Genomic DNA, 17,804 nt, shown 5'->3' on the forward strand with positions numbered 1-17,804 from the left:
GCTATGGTCTCCCAAGCTATGGTTCGGAAGAGGCTGGGAGATTCCAAGCCCGTCCCAGCCGGTGCCAGCGATGTGGCTTCAGTTCCCTTTTGACAAGCTTCCAGATGTCAATAATTCAATAGACACACTTTAAAAAGAAGGTATGAGAGGTTTGTGACTGGAGGCATTTCATTTCAGTCAACCTTTAGCAGAGTTTAGCTACAGTGTGGGAGGCTTCGCTGGAACAGAAGAAAACAGTAAAATGTCAAAAGTAGCTGTAGCAGGATAAAATAAAAAGCAAACATGAGCAGAAGGTCTGAACATTTGCCATTATCCATGGCATACTGCAGGAGCTAGAACTGCAGAGTTCACTGTGCTGTGTGACGAAGACAAAGGAGAGATTTTAAATATGCATTAAAATTTTTAATTTTATTATTTGTGTGTGTGTGCATGTGTGTATATGCAGGTACATGTGCATGCCTACCAGGCACACACAGCGCCATACACACACACACACACACACACACACACACGCACACACACACAGTCAGAGTAACTTTTGGAAGCCAGTTCTCTCTTTCCTCCGTGGGTCTGGGAGTCACGCACATCAGCAGGCTTTGGTGGCAAGTGCTTTTGTCTGCTGAGCCGCCTGCCTGGCCCATATCTTAGCATTATAAGATTGAGAAGCTAGATTATGCAAATGAAAGATTCCATGGTCAGATACTGCAAAGATCTGCAGTGTTCTGCCCTCTGTGCATGGGAGCAATTAGGAGAAAATGGGGTTCGGGGGGCGGGAGGAGGCGCATTTTTGGTGTCCAGACTAAGCAGTACTAGCAGCCAGCACTAAACACCCTGTGGTGTCAGGAGCAGCTCTGTTCAGTAAAAGAGTAAAGTGTTCCCCAAAGACTGACAGTGGATGGCACCAGGACCCTCTCTGAGCTGGCATTTTGGGAAGACCCTAATCTGAGATGCACACATGCACTAACCTTACCAAAGTATAACATTTGTAAGAGGCTCTGTAATAAAACAGTGAACCTAGAAAAGCCGGGAATGTGGATAACAGCACAGGTGGGAGTGGCAGGCAGAGTTTTCCACAATCGGAGAGGATTCCCTGACATACACCATTGGATCTGCTGACATTTTTAAACTACTGCACAGTCTCTGGCTTGATACACCAGCACGGAGACTACCACCTTAGCAGAAGGACCCAGAGCTAAGGGGAAAAGGCATCTCAGCACACCCGAGACTTAACGTCAGCCCTTGCACATCCCAACTGTGCCAGGGAAGCATGGAGCTTTTAATCAAATTGTTTCATCCATGCGGGCACAGACTTGGTTAACACGGGGTAGAGAAGGGGAGCTACAGTTCTCAGGTGGAATGAATAATCATCATGACCCGTTTCAATTCAGTACTCAGTAGTTACTATGACTTTTCCCATATTCAGCACAATGTACCAAGTCACTGCTTCGGACTTGCATCACAGACATTTATTAAACAAGCAGTTGAAACATTGTTACAGCAATGTAACTACTACATGAGCTAAACTGCAACATCTGCCTGCATGCAGCTTTTACTCCTGAAATCATCACTTCACTACACTATTAGCTTACCCTCTATGCAGATGGAAGACAATTTACTGTGACGTTCAAAAGGTGCCTTAGTATTGTCAAGGTCCTTGGATAATTTATCAACATTCCACAAATCTCAGACACTTACTGGGGACAGTTTATTTGGAGTCAAATATAAAAATGATCACATCCTGAGTCACCCCAGACTCCATGTTCTACTGTGATAGCCATTCCACAAGAGTTTCTCAGTAACAGAACAGAAACTCATCAAGTAAAGCCTTCAATCCATTAGTGCAAGCATCAGGCAGGTGGGTTACAGCGAGGTGGGCAGGCTCTGCTGTAGGCTTCTGGTAACTGTCTGAAAATATTCCTCTCTTCAGGGTTGCTAGACATTAGGGTTCTGTCAGGCTGTTACAACCCAAGAAGTTTCCGGATGGATGGCTGGGAAGGAAGCAAAGAGCCGGAGATAATCTGGCTCTAGACCTGCAACATTCCAACCCACCCCCCAGTGACTGCCCATCCAGTCAGTCTAGCAGCCTTTGCAGAACATTCTGTGGGTTCTCCAGGGCACATGACCTCTGGTTCATAAGGTCATGCAGGTCACCAGGTAACTGACCCACTCCAGCCACACGCGTTGTGCTCATTAGGGCAATCATCATTCTTGGTTTTGTGTTACCTTTTATATATAGAAAACATGGGGCCAAATACCTTAGTATGTGTGAGGAGTAACTAACATGGGCCCTTAAAAGAAAGTTAAAGGGCATCCCTCACTGGATGAAACCAAAGAACAATTCTCGTAATAGGTGGCTACACACCCACTCAGCGTGGACTTGTCATTAATGGAATATTTTACTCCAAATGAAGCTTAAGAAAAAGTTGCATTTGAGATACATAGAAATTCCTAATTGCAAAGATAGTTTAAAAGACTTTTGTGTCTGATTTTCAAATCACTAATTATCATTATCTTATAATTAATAAGCTCTACATGGTGCTAATCAACTTTTTATGCTCCCAAATTAAAGTGAAACGAACCTATTAATTGCCCAAAATGTTATCTAACTCATTTATAAGTGATTGCATTTATAAAGAAAACTGCATTAACTTTCAATAAAAATATCATATTATAAATTTTACATCTCAAAATCCACACTGCCTTATAAAAAGTGGTTTGATTTTTCAAACCAGCATCTGTGAGGTAACTATGAAGTTTACTTATATATGAAAACCACCCATTTCTCTCCCTCCAATGTCCCAACAATACCGTACTTCTAAATAGAACAAGCTACAATCTGTGAACGGAGATTATGGACACAGTGACACAGGGTCATGGACCACTTTGTATGCACTTTCCTGCTCTTTCTCCATAAGGTCCGAGTACTATGAGCTAACAAATTCCTAAAGGACTTGTGCTTCACAGAGCAGTGCCCCTCACCAGCAACTCCAATAATCTAGTTCCCAAATTGCTGCTAAACTGTGAGCATATGAACACTACAGTTTGCTAGCCCTCTTACAAATGTTGGTAAATACCGCCACTGTTGGCTAGGAAAGAAACCTGAGTACCACAGGCAAGTCTCGCAGTCAGCCTCAGTGTAAGGCCTTGAGAGACCCCTGTACTCCCCAGTCAGTGGGAAAGAAGTCTGAATCCAATTAGCAGTGGACATCAAATGCACTCAGTGTTATTATGCATTAGATACAATGTAACGGATTCTTCAACAGAAGTACTTATAACACTGGCCAACATTTAGGAAGAAGGGGTAGGATGTTTAACGGCCCAAACTGAGGGCAATGGGAGAAGAGGAAAGAAAGAAAAGAGAGAAAACAGAGGGCAGAGGGAGGCGACAGCGCCAGCAGCAGCAAGGCTCTTCTCTCCCTGGCTGTTGCTTTTCCTGAAGCTGTGACAAAATCCTCTCAAGCAACTGCAGGGAGGAAGGGTTTGTGGATTCTCCCTCAGAGCTCTGGGTAGAAATCACAGCAGGGCAGCATGTGGTATCTACATGGTATCCACGGTCAGGCTACTGGTCACTTCCATTTCTCAACTACAGAGCCTGGGATGCCCCTAGAGAATGCCAGTCAAGATGACCCACAGGCATGCCTATCTCCCACATGATTCTTGATTCCACCGTGACACTCCAGTTACGCGCTCTGCTCACTAATTTCACCAGCCAGGCAACCACAGACAGAGAAAAGAAGTGTTTCCAGATGTGCCGTGGCGGCTGCCTCAGGGCAGATCAGGGCAAAGCCCTACGGACTACCAGTCAGCAAGAATGACACTGAATCTCATGTGCTATGAGGCCATGCCAGCCACACCTTATCACCTGCACTGCGACCTGTCTGTCATCCTAGAGAGACTGGAAAAGGGATGGAGAAGATCCTGGGTTTGAATGAATGCATCTACAAGTATCTGGATTAAATTTTCTGCCATTAAGCAGAAACTGGGGGAAAAAAAAGAACATTTAGTTGATAAGAAAATAAAATTCAATTATTTTTTTAAATATATATATATTTTAAGAAAGGAAAGAAAAAAATCACATACATATTTGTTCTCCTGAGTTCTAGATCTGAAAGTCCTGCTTCCCACGTCTGCTATGTGTGTTGTACTGAGTATTCTCAGTGTGTTGTGGACACTGAGCCTGATGCACGTCACTGCACTGGGTCACAGGCCAGTACTTTCATTCTTTAGCTAGACTCTTATGAGCAGAAGTACTGTCAGGCTGCCTGTGGCATTCACGAGGAGCAGCAGAGGGCCATAAGCCTTGTTTCCTGGCTCTCCACTGGAAACAGGCGATTTCATGTTCCAAATATCTTTATTATATATACAGGCATACCACAGCATTCACCTACTTTAATTCAGTGATTATAGAACTGAGCAATAATCACCATTATAGTTATACTATTTCTATGACTGTGTCCTCGGCAGGGAGGACCAGGTCCTGCCTCCTCCCACCTACAGATGCAGCAGTGATGAGCACTGTGTCTGACCTCGTGCACGGGGTTGTGTTTACACCTGGCAGGCCGGCACCTCAGTCCTTCCCACTGCTCAGTGCCATTCTGCCGTCTGGGTGCGCTTTACTCTGTTCACCTGATCAGCAGCTCTTCGGTGTCTGGGCTGCTTCCACTGAACACTTACGAACAGACTGCTGCAGTGAACGACCTGCCCATATGCGTCCCTGTCTTTAAAGCTCTTGGGCATCCGCCTATGTTGAAATCACTGGGTCATGGGATAACCCTGTTTAACCTTCTCAGAAACGGTAGTTTGATGTGATTTTATGTGTGTGTGTGTGTGTGTGTGTGTGTGTGTGTGTGTGTGTGTGCGCGCGCGCGCGCTTATGGGTACACTCACGGAGGACACTGGGTGTCCTGCTCTATCACTCTCTGCCTGCCTCCCTGGTCCTGCCGCCATGCTGGTGCCCAGCAAACCGCTGTGGTCTCTGCTCCTCTCTCACCCACAGGGCTGGGTGGAATTTGATCTCTGATCCTCATACTTGTACAACAAGCATTCTTATGCCTTGCACCAACTTCCCAGCCCTCCCCAAATAGGACTTCAGTTTGCCAGCTTGAGAGGCACTAACTAAAGTCACTGAGTGTACAACTTGATCGTGACAGTTGCAGACAGTGGCTGCCAGGTCGCTGAATACAAGGGTTTGTTACACCCCAAAGAGTTTCCTGATAGTCACAGAGTGCTAGATCAGACGAACAATGGATGGCTGGGAAGGGAACAAAGAGCAGGAGATAATCTGGCTCTAGACCTGCAACATTCCAACCCACCCACAGTGACTTCAGGTCTAGTCAGTCTAGCAGCCTTTGCAGAACATTCCATGGAGTGTGGGTTTTTCAGGGCACGTGACCTCTAGTTCATAAGGTCATGCAAGTCACTGACTCACTCCAGGCACACATGTTCTGCACATAAGGGTCATCGTCGTCATTGTCATCCTTGCATTTCTGCCACTTCTGTATCTAGAAGAGCTCCAAGGGACCCGACACCCTCTTCTGGTCTCTGGGGACCTGTACTCAAGTGCACATACTCACACACAGACAAACGGGGATATAGATACAGATATAGATACAGATATAGATACAGATATAGGTATGGATAGTCAGATTTTAAAAACTGTAAGACAAACAGTGCCTTCCTAAATGACCCTGCCTAGAGAGTGCAGTGGCAGTGCTCTGTCTGTTACAGAGCTGCCACAAAGAAGAATGACAGGACCACGTGTGCTGTCTACACCTTAATTTTGATTAATAAAAAGAGATTTCTATCATGTAGAATTTCTTAAGGAGTGAGATTTTATGATAGATCATTCAGATTTTTAATTATGCGGCTTATACTTTAGTGTTAAATCACTACCATCTCTTATACTAGAAAAAAACATACAATATAAAAATTTTCACCAGGGTAAAGTGCCTTTACTTTGAATTCAAACAGTGTTTAACTACAAAACAGTGGTTATAGAAAATGGGCAGCTTACTGGTTCCTGTCATTATAAAAACATTTCTGACATTTCCTGTGGTCAGCTGTCATAAAGGTTAATTCCTGCTGCGTGTTCAGCTCCATTCTGGGTGACCAGCAATGGCTTCCCTGCTTCCCGGTTCTGAGCAAAGCACTCTGCTGCAGGTGCGGGCGCGCTCTCACTGCTGAGAGCATCCAGCTTGCTGCCTGCTCTGCACTGCTGCAGGTGCGGGCGCGCTCTCACTGCTGAGAGCATCCAGCTTGCTGCCTGCTCTGCACTGCTGCAGGTGCAGGCGCGCTCTCACTGCTGAGAACATCCAGCTTGCTGCCTGCTCTGCTGTTTAACTCATTTATGCTGAGAGTCAGGCATGAAGACAGAATTTTAAATGTGACATTTGCAGTCTGTTAGGTCATTTAAGCTCCGACAATCTAGGAATTCCTGACATATAAACTGGACTTGATTACACAGATGAGTGCCCCAGAGGGGCAAGACTTAACCATTTTTAAGATTCATGCAGTATTTTAAAACTGAGTTTTATTTATATAATGAATTTATATTTTATATTTAATTTTCAAATTAAAATCCTCTTTCTTTAATAAACTCAAACTGGCACTATTAACAACCCACAGCCACTAAGATTCTTCCGATTGGAAACAATGTAAGAAAACCTCCTAGCATTGACGTCCACACCAACCCTGAAGCTCTGACCTGTGAGGACACCTAACAATTCCAATGAGCTCTGAGGAGCTAAAAAAACGTTGCAGGCCCACAGGCTGCTCAACAAGCTATTTGAGGTGACTTGCTTGTGGCCTGGCAGGGCAGAATGTGTCTGGCCTGTCACAGTCATAGCACAGAATCCAAGCTTGGTGCTTACAACGCTGCCTGTTCTCAGCTGAGCCCCACACGCAAGGATGACAGAGTCGTCATGGCTGGAAATGAGCAAACTACACACATGACAGTTCCAATTACGCTTCACAACAGTTGCTGGGGAAGGTGGACAAGAGCAGGCATGATGGCTTCCCCTCCTTAGCTCCTCCAAACCACAGCGGTGGTCATGATTAATTTTCAGCTTTCTCATCATAAACCCAATACAGTGGTTCAAAATTAAGTTTTCTGGCATTTTCTAATTTGTAAGAGGTAATTTAGATTACCCCACGTTGTATGTAAGAGTTCAGGCATTACACTGCATGGCCTTTTCAATACTGAGTGTTCGCATAAGGGTAGAGCGCAGTAGGAAGAGTGTACCCACAACATCTACAGACAGAACACAAGGACTCTGAAAAGCCTAACAAAAGCATTCCCTTCTGAGATTAAAAGTGTGTTTCTTTCAAAAGAATCAAACAGAAACCAACCTGGTGTATTATCTGAGCCACCGGGAGCTGTTCAGCATACTTGAGAGGTTCCATGTGCTCCTTGGCCATGCCATCTTCTTTAGAACTAGAAAGCAATCAGAATACACACTCAGGCCAGTGCCACAGGTAAGCATTATTAGCCTAAGAGCGCAACTCTGAGATGTGCTTATCACATACCTAAAGGAACTTTTGGAAATAATATTTATTGACAATTTTGGAAAAACCACCCAACGCAATGGCCAGGACCTAAATGACTGCCAGGAAAGTATTCAGACTACGGGCAATGGTGTGATGAGGTCAGCCGACATCACCTACTGTCCTGGTTCCCACGTTCACTCGGGACTTCACATTTAGGAACACGTCCTGGAGGAGCAGGCCTTCTGGGGAAGCAGGACCTGGGCGCTCCCAGAAGTGGTGGTGCACAGAGAAGGTTGAGAAGTCAGCCCTCATAGACAGAGGGCTCCTAAGTGTAAGTCATTCAGATCCCGGCCATTGCAATGTAAAATGATATGCAGAGCTCGCACAACGACTACTACTACAATATGAAACACGGGTGCAGAAAGGTAGATTTCTTTCCCCTTTCAGCTTGTTCCTCTTTTTTTTCAGTTTTTATTAGAATTTTTAGTGAGCATATAAAGTATGTGGCTTCACTGTGACAACTTCCCACCTACATCACCATTTTTGCTGCCCCCTTACTACCCTCACGCACACCCACTCCTTGTTGGCCCCTTTCTCCTTTGCAGTCCTTGACTTCACTTTCAGTTTAGATATTCCATCACTCTCTCTTGTCATTCTCTGATCCCTGGAAATCAGAAATTAAAAAAGACCAAACCAACAAGTAGTCTGATAAAATGTATTTTTTAAAGTACTGAGCATCTCAAAAATAAACACTAGATATTAGTAAGATCTGACTGCATGCAGTAAAATGTTTTTACCCTTTTTCTGTGAATTCCACAATGTGTCAACATTAGATTTCAAAACTTCAACTTCAACTTTTCCTGAAAATCATATGGAATAAGCTTGACTAAGACTCAAAACCTGCAATGTGAGAATTTATGAGGCCTTTCCCAAAAGGAGGCTGATATGCAAATCAGCGCCATTCTCTGCCCCAGATTAAAGAACACCCAGAGCTCTTGGTGGTGTGGGCATCCCTCTCACAGGAGCAACATAAAAGATAGTTAATTCAGTCTAGAAGAATGCCACAGATTCTGGCCACAATAGGTGGAGAGTGGGTGGGTCACTGCTATGAGTGGGGTTGGGAGGAGATAATAGGGGAGGGGTGGGAGGGGCCTACTGGCTCCTGGGTAAAGTTTGCCGAAACTCTAAAACTGCCAGAGGGAAAAAGCAGGCAAACACTCCAGATACAGACAGGCAAGGACTTCCTGAATGGATTCCCGCTGCAGAATAAATAGGCCGGTGGGAGAGAAATGAAACCTCATGAAATTCAAAAACAAAAACAAAAACAACAAAACCCTCCGTTCAGCAAAAGAAAGAGTTGGGTGAAGAGAGAGCCTAGGAGACAGGAGATAATCTAACAGAGGATTAATATCCATGATATACAAAAGCTCAAGAAGACAGATGTCAGGAAGGACGCAGAAGACAACTCAATCAAAACTCAGCTACAGCACTGAACAGAGAGAAGCCCAAGTGGCCAGTAACTATCGTGAAGCACTCAGTGCCCTTAGTCATAAGAGAGGCACCAGTTAAAACCACAATGAGATTCCATCTACACCAGGAAGAATGGCTAACATCAAGACACGGATATTGGAATGGTGTTGGTGGGCATATAACCTTCTGCAGCTACCAGGAAAATCAACGTGGCGATTTCTAAGAAAGCAAACACTAGAGTTACCATATGACCCACCCATCCCACTCCTGGGCACCCACCCGAAGAACTCTGCATCCTACCAAAGAGACCTGCACATCTGTGGTCACTGCCACTCTAGTCACAGTAGCTAGGAAATAGTCAGCCTAGACACTATTAATTCAAGTAACAACGAAAATGAGGTACACACACAATGGAATTCAAATCATCCAATAACTTGAAATTATGAGATTTTCCAAGAAATGGAAGAAACTGAAAATATTCTATTACCTTACCTCCCTCATGTGTGTTCAGCTCTTTTATATATATACATCTGTATCACAGGGAAAATATAATCTTTAAGTTGGCAGGGTGGGAGGGGAGACAGCAGAACCCGTGTGACGTAGAAGGGGCACTGATGGTCTCACTCAGTGAGAGCAGATGGCAGACGGAAGGTACAGACTAGGATGTCAACCGAAAGTAATGATACATGGAAAGCTGACATTTTGGTAAGCTAATAAAAAAACAATTTTTAAAAATATTTTGAATGGGATATTCACCCTGTGGGGGTGAATAAAGGTGTTTCCAGAGGTTACAGCCTATTAAACAAGAATCCCAGGACCAGGGCAGGGCACTTCTCAGGAGGTGACCATGGGTGCTCCCGAGAACCCCAAAACAACACAGGTCACTGCCCTTAGTTTCCTACCATAACTAGTTGGTCAGACTGTGCTGCTGAAGGTCACAGAAAGCAAGCTGCAGCTGGGCTGGAACCTCCTCCCTGCTGGCTAGCCTGACGCTGCCAGGGGCAGAGGGCGCCACGCAGCTTGCCCTCCCGGCCAGGCAGCGTGAGAGCACTGGACAACTGTGGGAAGCCTGCCCGCCTCAGGGCTGGACTTGCCACAGGAAAGACCTCACTTCTGACGCTACCTGCTGGTCAAAAGCCTGTAGCTGGGAAGGCCGCAGGCCCCGGATCAGAATCTCCAGGTGCTGCTGGATACAAGTCGCGGGCCTATCAAATGGCCTTCTCCAGAGCTCACATGCCCGCAGAGCTGCTCAGACAAGCTTCTTCCTCCAGTGGGCAGCAGTGACTGCAGACTCATAACTACTCAAAGAGACTAAACGACAGTTTGAATACCTCGCGCTATACCTGGGACATATAGAACAGCCCCTCAAAGCTCGGGAGCACTGTGGAAGATGGAGCAGAGAGAACGGAAGAGTCAGCGGAAATGAGATAGCTGTGGAAAGCTGACTTCCAGATACGACAGGACTTCGGCAATCGCAGACCCACAGCAGCCGTGACACCTGCACTGGACTGCAAGGCTGGGTCTGTCAGGACCCTTCCAGGGAAGATCAAGGGATCCGTGGAGCCCCACCCTCTCCAGGACTCACAGGCATTTAAAAGTTGATGGGGGAGGAGACAGAATTTCCACAGCCCTGTAGAAAGGTGTACATGCTCTGTAAATAGGCTTCCGCCCACGCTCCTGCAGACAGCCATGAGGAGACTCACAGGGTCACCACAATTGACAGACAAAGACAAGACAAGAAAGCAGAGGGGAGCCAGCTGGGAAGAGGATTAGCAGAACTGGGGTGAATATGACCGACATACACCATGCACATGCATAAACCGACATAATGAAATCCATTGCTGTGAACAACTAATATACTAATAATTAATAATGCTAATTAAAACACTTAGTCCCAATACTTGGGAGGTATATCAGGTGGACCAAGGTTCAAGACCAATCTCAGGGACACAAGAGTTTATGGGAGCCTCTAATACATGAGAGCCAGTTCAACAGAAAACGTTGAGACAACATGACAGTTCACATTGGAATATTCCAGCAGTTACTATGTATTTCAGCATGCCTTCACAATGTCAACAATGTTTCAAAGACAGTGTGTAATTCACACTGAGTCTCATGTAGCACACAGTGGGAACTTTCCACTAGCTCACCAGTCTCACAGTGGTTAAATCAACCGCTCATAACTTTCCTGGAAATACTGGTTCTCTTCCACAGATTACACACTGTTTCAGGAACCTGGCTCGATGTCTTTCCAGTTAGATGACTTCCGTCCTAACGCACTGTTACCCTTGTACTTGTGCATCTTCGTTTCTCACTCGGAGGATCGGGAGGCCTCTTCCTCCCTGCTTCTGCTGAGGTGATGCCCTGGCGTACTTTGAGGATTGGCAGGGTAGACAGTCCCTCTCAGGGGCCCACGACATAGGACCTTTCACACATTCTGCTTGAGCGCTGAAAAGGTTTCCATTACAGTTTTTAAACACTATTTCTATTCCATTTGATTTTCTAGTTTAAGCATTAAGTAAATATCATGGACGCCCCCCAGACTCTCTCTCTCTCTCTGATCTTTTTCTTCCTCACATTTCAGTGTTATTTTCCTGGCTCTTATTTCTACTCTTTATTCCTTTCACTATACTTGTGGTAACACACACCTCCCCTGGGTGCCTTGTAATTTAGTTTTCACTTCCAAGGTGATTTTCTCAATTTTGCCTTTGTCTTTCCAGAGTCCAGTTGGGTTCTTCCAGACATTGTTGTTGTTTGTCTCTTTCCGTCATGACTCTCCCAGTGAGTTCATTCTAACACAGACACTTGTGTAACACCTTGTTCACACTCCAGGGCTCCCGCTGGCCCTCCTCTGTTTTTTCTTTTATATCCCACCCCTCTGTATGTGTTTATGCATGTGCAGGTGCTTGTATATGATATGAATGCACATGTCTGAAAACTTCATTCCTCAGCCCTGTCAACTTGGATTTAGAGACAGCCTGTCTGTCACTGGCGTGGGTCTTGCTGATGACCATGCTGACTGTCCAGTGAACCCCAGAGGGCCACCTGTGTCTGCCTCCCCAATACTGGGACTGCAATCACATGCCCCCACCCCAGCCTCCTTATGAGGGCCCTGGGGTTGAACTCAGGTCCTTAAACTTGCATTACAAGTGACTAAGCCATCTCCTCAACCCTTCTTTCTGTTTTTGCTTTTCTCCACTGAAAGTGTCTACACATAACAAAATGTATATAAATTATATATAATTTAATAAGGTTTTATCTGAATTTTCTATGTTATTCTTGTATTAACTTTGTACATTTGCTGAATTCTTTCTCTCTTGAGGATTATTTATATTGGCTTTCCTGGGATTAGTAATCGCCATCAATCTGGAGTTGGATCAAGGAGATGAGCTAATTTACAAGGGAGAGTTTTCAGTTCAAGAGCGCCCTCTTCTGTAACCGAAACGAACTGCAGCTTATTTAATAAAGTATCCGATGTACCGGGGTGGGATTTTTAAATACTCCCTTGCTTTCATAAAGCCCTTCCTTACTCTTTTTGTCCACATCTAACACTTCTGGGCACTGTGTCCCCACCCTCCTCTTCACAACGTCCTCTGTTCTCACAGAATTGTCGCTTTCCTAATCATGGTGCATAAGGTCACCAAACTCTCTACTCAGCATTTGTAATTCTGAGAAAACTACAAGTGCTCATTCCAACTTATGCATGGCTGGAACCCCAAACACCTCTTTTTTCCTCTTACGAATAATGTGTGTTCTCCTTCTTAAGGTCGTTCTTTTATTTAAGATTTTGAGAGCTCTAAGACACTCACTGGCTCCAGAGGTTATCTCTTCATTTTCTCTTCCCAAGACCTGGGCTAAGGAGCTCTACTGACAGCATTTCATGAAGGAACAATTTCTGCACAGGAGGCTGTGCCGTTTTTCCTTATGTCACTGTGTCTCAGACAATAGCATTTCACAGATACAAGCTGAGTCTCTTCACTGTGAAAGGGTTCTGAATCCAACACAGCAATGCTACAATCTGTGCTGAAAGTGATTAAAATACTGCCCAGACCCTCAGTGAAGTTGAAAAGGACAGAGCAGGCTCATGAGAAGCTCACACAATCAGTTTACAATCCTCCTCTTGTGTCCTTGTTTCTCTACCTTAGATGCCCAGTGGCCTCAGAAACTCTTTACTCTGCTACTGAAGCACTCTTAGAACAAGTCTCTAAAATTATTTACAGTGCCCATACATAAAGCCATCTCTGACTCAAGAGTGTTTCCTCCCACAATGCCATGCTGAAATCAGATTATTCATGTATAAATTGACAGAGCTTATTGGGGCCTAAAGGCCAAAGCATTCTTCTAAGAATTGAAAACAACTGTAAGAACAGAGGTTGTGCTATGGTCGATACAACAATAAAATCAATAAATAATTCAAAACACATTATCTAAAGTAATCCAAGGACATTAGGAAGAAATTCCAGAAACAGGTCCAAACGCACAATTTGATATAACCCCTTGAACGAGACAGCTTGAAACAATTACTTGAAACTAAAATATATACCAAAGAAGGCAAATTAGCTTATTTATATATAGTAAATTAAATTACATATATTTTGAAGGCACAGAAAAGCTCCCATCCCTTAGCTGTATTTTTAACATGTTCAAGTAGTTACAAGTGGTTAGGAAACGCCTTTAACAGTGTTCAACATCCTCAGCCATGAGGGAAATGCAGATTAAGGCCACCTTCAGAATCCACCTCACAACTCTCAGAATGACCGTAGTCATCAGGGGATCAACTAACCAAATGCTGGCACAGATGTGGGGACAAGGAGCAAGCTGGTGGGAGTGGGAGCTACAGGAACAGACATGTGGCATGACCAGGTGCTGGCACACCTGAAGGTCTCCATGTCCTGCTATAAGACACTTGCCATCTCCCTCTACTGCCCACAGGAAAAGGTGGCAACGGGCTGAGGTGAGCAGGCAATGGGTGAGAGCATTTAGTGCTCTTGCAGAGGGACAGAGTTCAGTCCCAGCATCCAGCCAAGCTCCTGGAAACCTGATACTCTTTTCTGGACTCTGTGGACACATACATGATCACAAGCAAAACACACACACACACACATTAAACCTTAGAAAGAGGGAATGGGTTATTACTCCTGTAAGGAAGAAGGAAACCATGAACTTGGTCCCAGCAATGGAGTGAGCTCACTCAGGTCTAGAAAGACCAAGTCTGCATGATCCCTCTCGCATGGTGACTGTAGCTTCAAGTCTTCCTTTGTGAGCTAACCGTGAGCACAGTGGAAACCAGGAAACCAAGAAGGAGCTTTCAGGATGGGGACTGAACCTAAGACTGAACCAGACTGTACCTAAGACCATAAGGGAGAGGATGTGGTAGTTCTGTGCCATTGATTCCGCACCACCTCACCTCCGACCCCCAAGGGCAAGTGGGGTCGGGCAGTGGGCGGTCCACGGCACAGGTGGCAGGTTCCTGCAAATGTTTTCTGCTCACAAGCATGCCAGCAGCAGGATGAGGGATCAGAACCCCGTGGAAGCACACTTGGATAAAGTGCATTTGGGCACTGCATGAGTTGGACCAACAAGGCAATGACGGTCCTTGAGCTCAGCGTCTGCCGTCGAAGCCTTCACTGATCCTCTCTCTCAGAGACAGAGGCTGACACTTAATAACACCAGCTGCTACCATGACAAAGTCCTGGAGGGAGCCAAGCTCCTTCCATCGAATGGGGGCGGGGCAGAAAAGCCTGTCGTGTTTCCATGGAAACCCACTTTCTTGGCAGTTCAACTATGTAAAACACACATTTTTACCAGGTGTCAACCTGCGACAGGCCAGTGTCAGGTCAGCCGACCCCTCCCTTCCGCACTGAGTCACGCTGCTGTTCCACCTCACCACAGGAACGCCATGCTCTGGGGACAGGGAGGTACTGAGCTCCTTCACAGTACCACAGAGTCCTCTCACTGGGTTTCCTTCTGAGGAAACTGGAAGCGTGATGGCAAAGCCAGGAGAGCCGGCTGTGTTTTCACGCCTGAGGTAACTCGCTGGTGGCTTTCATGTAGTCATTATGACCAAAAGTTACCTAGTCTCTGGAGTGTCAAGGTTTGACTATGGCTAATTTTCAAAGAAATATGAAGAAAAAAGCTTTCATAGCAAAGCTATTCAAGATGAATTTCAGTCATTTTCTGTAATATAGAAAATATGAATTATAGTGTGCACACTAAACAGAAAATCATAATCAACTTCCCTTATTTTTAGAGTAAGTTAGAGCTTTCCCTTCAGTTAGGTGTGATTTAAATCTATACATCATGTTTATGCAGCATAGCTACAGCAGTTACAACTCCAGGCCTCACACACTCCTCACAGACTTGAAGTACACACAGGAAACTGCTGAGAGACGGGCGGTATGTGGTATACCCAACACATGCTCCGGTTCCATGCACTCTAAATGTTCACACTCTGAATGCACACATATTTGGTACGAAGAAAGAAAAAACTTTAAACTTTAAAAGATTTCCGGGCAAGACGGCAGATTAAAAACTGCCTGTCTGTGATATGGCTAAGGAGAGTCCATGTGAGGACAGATGATACTCCAGGAGACAGACAGCTTAGGAACCTGAGGTAGGTGGAGAGAGAACAGCTAACAGATGTGAAGAAAGCAGGCAACAAACACTGCAGCCATGCTGGGCTGATCTCAGGACGGGGGGAGGGGGGGCTAGAGGCTCTAGGCCCAGTGGTCCTTGTGATAAGAGGGTGGGAGAGCCTCCGTCAGCAGGACAATCGCAGTCTGTGAGCCTGAAACCCAGCTGCTTATCTGGTGAGCTACCAATCCCTAGGGCAGATAGCAGTAGACAGGATCCCGTTTTGTTACTCTGTGTGAGAGTAGTCCACACACAGCTGTCACTATGTGAGGGCAGTGTCCACAACCACCACTGTCCTTCTGTATGAGGACGGTGTCAGCAGCTACCCTGGGACGACTGTGCTGCGTGCAGAAACCATGTCGTGGGAACCAAAAGCCCCTGGGTAGCTTAAGCAGCCCTGATGAGCATAAGTAATGCTAGAGGTCACAATTCCTGACCTCAGATCTCACCCCACAACCACAGGGACAGGGCCTGGCACTGGTGCAAAAACTCACAGAGCGTTCAGGAATAAATGCACACCAGCACAGCCATAAGTGTCAAAAACACTGGAAACAGGGCAGTGCCAACCAGCAGTCCTGGGGGAACAGACATCCAAATGTGGGAAACAAAAGGGAGCCATTCCCGTTCTCCTCAACCTCGCATAAGTCTTCACTCAAAGTGGACCAAAGACCTAATGTACGATCTGAGACTCTGAAACCAACAGAAAAGAGATGCAAAGAACAGAGCTGGCACTGTGACAACACTTCCAGCTAGCACACGAAATGGTGCCAGAGCCAAACCCATTACTTTGCAGGCTTTAAAATAAAAGCCCCCACCCCCAAAAGCTTGATATACTAATTTAATAAAACCCAGTCTAAATGGCTCACCAACTCACTTCTAGTCTCTGGTTTGCATCCCTGTTTAATCAAGTGAACGAGGGCCATCCCTGCCACGGTGGGGAAGCATAATCAGCCACATCCCTAGTCCTTTCCCAGGAGACACATTAGCTAGCTCTGGATCACAGCCTATGAACTCCTAGAATCTATTAGTTTGGTTTGTTTTTTAATTCTTGGGAAACTTAGTAGAATATATAAAACATCAGAAGCTGAGGCCATTAGATTTAATGAGTTAGAAGCTAGCCAACTAGTCCCATTTTAAAGCATTCCAAAACAATGCTGACCAAGATGAAGAGTCGGTAGATCAGTTCTCATTTGGTCAAGCTGAACAAAGTACAATGTAGTAGTGGCTATGCTAGAGCACCATGACCAAGGCACCTTACACAAGGGAGGGCTTAACAGGGCGTAGGGTTCCACAGGGACAAGAGTCTGCCAAGGCCAGGAAACATGGCAGAAAGATGTGGAGGTGCTGCTACAGACGTGAAGAATACGGCCAAAATGCAGCTTATATTAAAATCCTTACGCTAGGATACGATAATCCTAGCATAAATAAAACCTTATGATAGGTACAATATGGAGCTAAAAGCTCTAACCTGTGACTTGGATAAAAGTAAGGTAAGATAGATATAAGCATAAAGTCCTGACGAGGTGTTCTACTCTGTTTCTTGTATGCTGTGGATAGAACTCAGGCACTGTTTACACTGGACAAGTTCAGCCAGTGAGCTACAATCCCTAGACCAATGTAGTTTTATTTTGTGTGTGTTATGTATATATATATATATATATATATATATATATATATATATACATATATATATATATACACATACATGTATATATGTGTGTGCATGCATAAGGATGTGTGTGTGTGTACATGTGTGTGTTGTATATATGTGTGCATCCCTTTGCACTCAGGCAGAGGACAGAAGAGAGCCTGGGTCTCCTGCTGGATCCTCTGTAGATCCTCTTGAGACAGTCTCTCACTGAACCTGGAGCATATGCTTTTTTGTTTTGTTTTGTTTGCTTTTGTTTTTGCTTTTTTGTTTGTTTTTTCTGTTAGGGTGGCTGACCAACAACAGCCACCAATCCTCCTATCTCCATATTCCACACTCACCTAGGGCTGGGGTACAGCTATACTGAGCTATGAGTGGCTTTGGCTTGAATGCTGGGGATGTAAACTCAGGTCCTCTTGCTTGCACAGTGAGCACTTGCCCACTAAGCCATCTCTCCAGCTCCTAAAATAGTTTGACATCATCATCTACAGAGGCAAGTATAAGACCACATTAACAATGACTCCTGTCAGCTCGGGCAGCATGTGGCATGGATGATAAAGATGCACAT

General features: G+C 45.2%; 1 protein-coding gene across 2 annotated transcripts in view; it reads right to left on the reverse strand.

Moving 5' to 3' along the window:
* The window catches only part of Pigk (phosphatidylinositol glycan anchor biosynthesis class K), an 80,959-nt gene that overhangs the window by 17,603 nt on the left and 45,552 nt on the right, over positions 1-17,804 (reverse strand). For both annotated transcript variants that reach the window (XM_021158609.3, XM_029475289.2), the window contains one exon: positions 7,348-7,432. In XM_021158609.3, the coding sequence (XP_021014268.1) occupies positions 7,348-7,432 (85 nt within the window). The remainder of the gene's footprint in view (positions 1-7,347; positions 7,433-17,804) is intronic.

The sequence above is a fragment of the Mus caroli genome, unplaced genomic scaffold, assembly GCF_978045245.1.
Source record: "Mus caroli unplaced genomic scaffold, Mus_caroli_1 scaffold_3, whole genome shotgun sequence".
In the NCBI taxonomy this organism is placed as follows: Eukaryota; Metazoa; Chordata; class Mammalia; order Rodentia; family Muridae; genus Mus; species Mus caroli.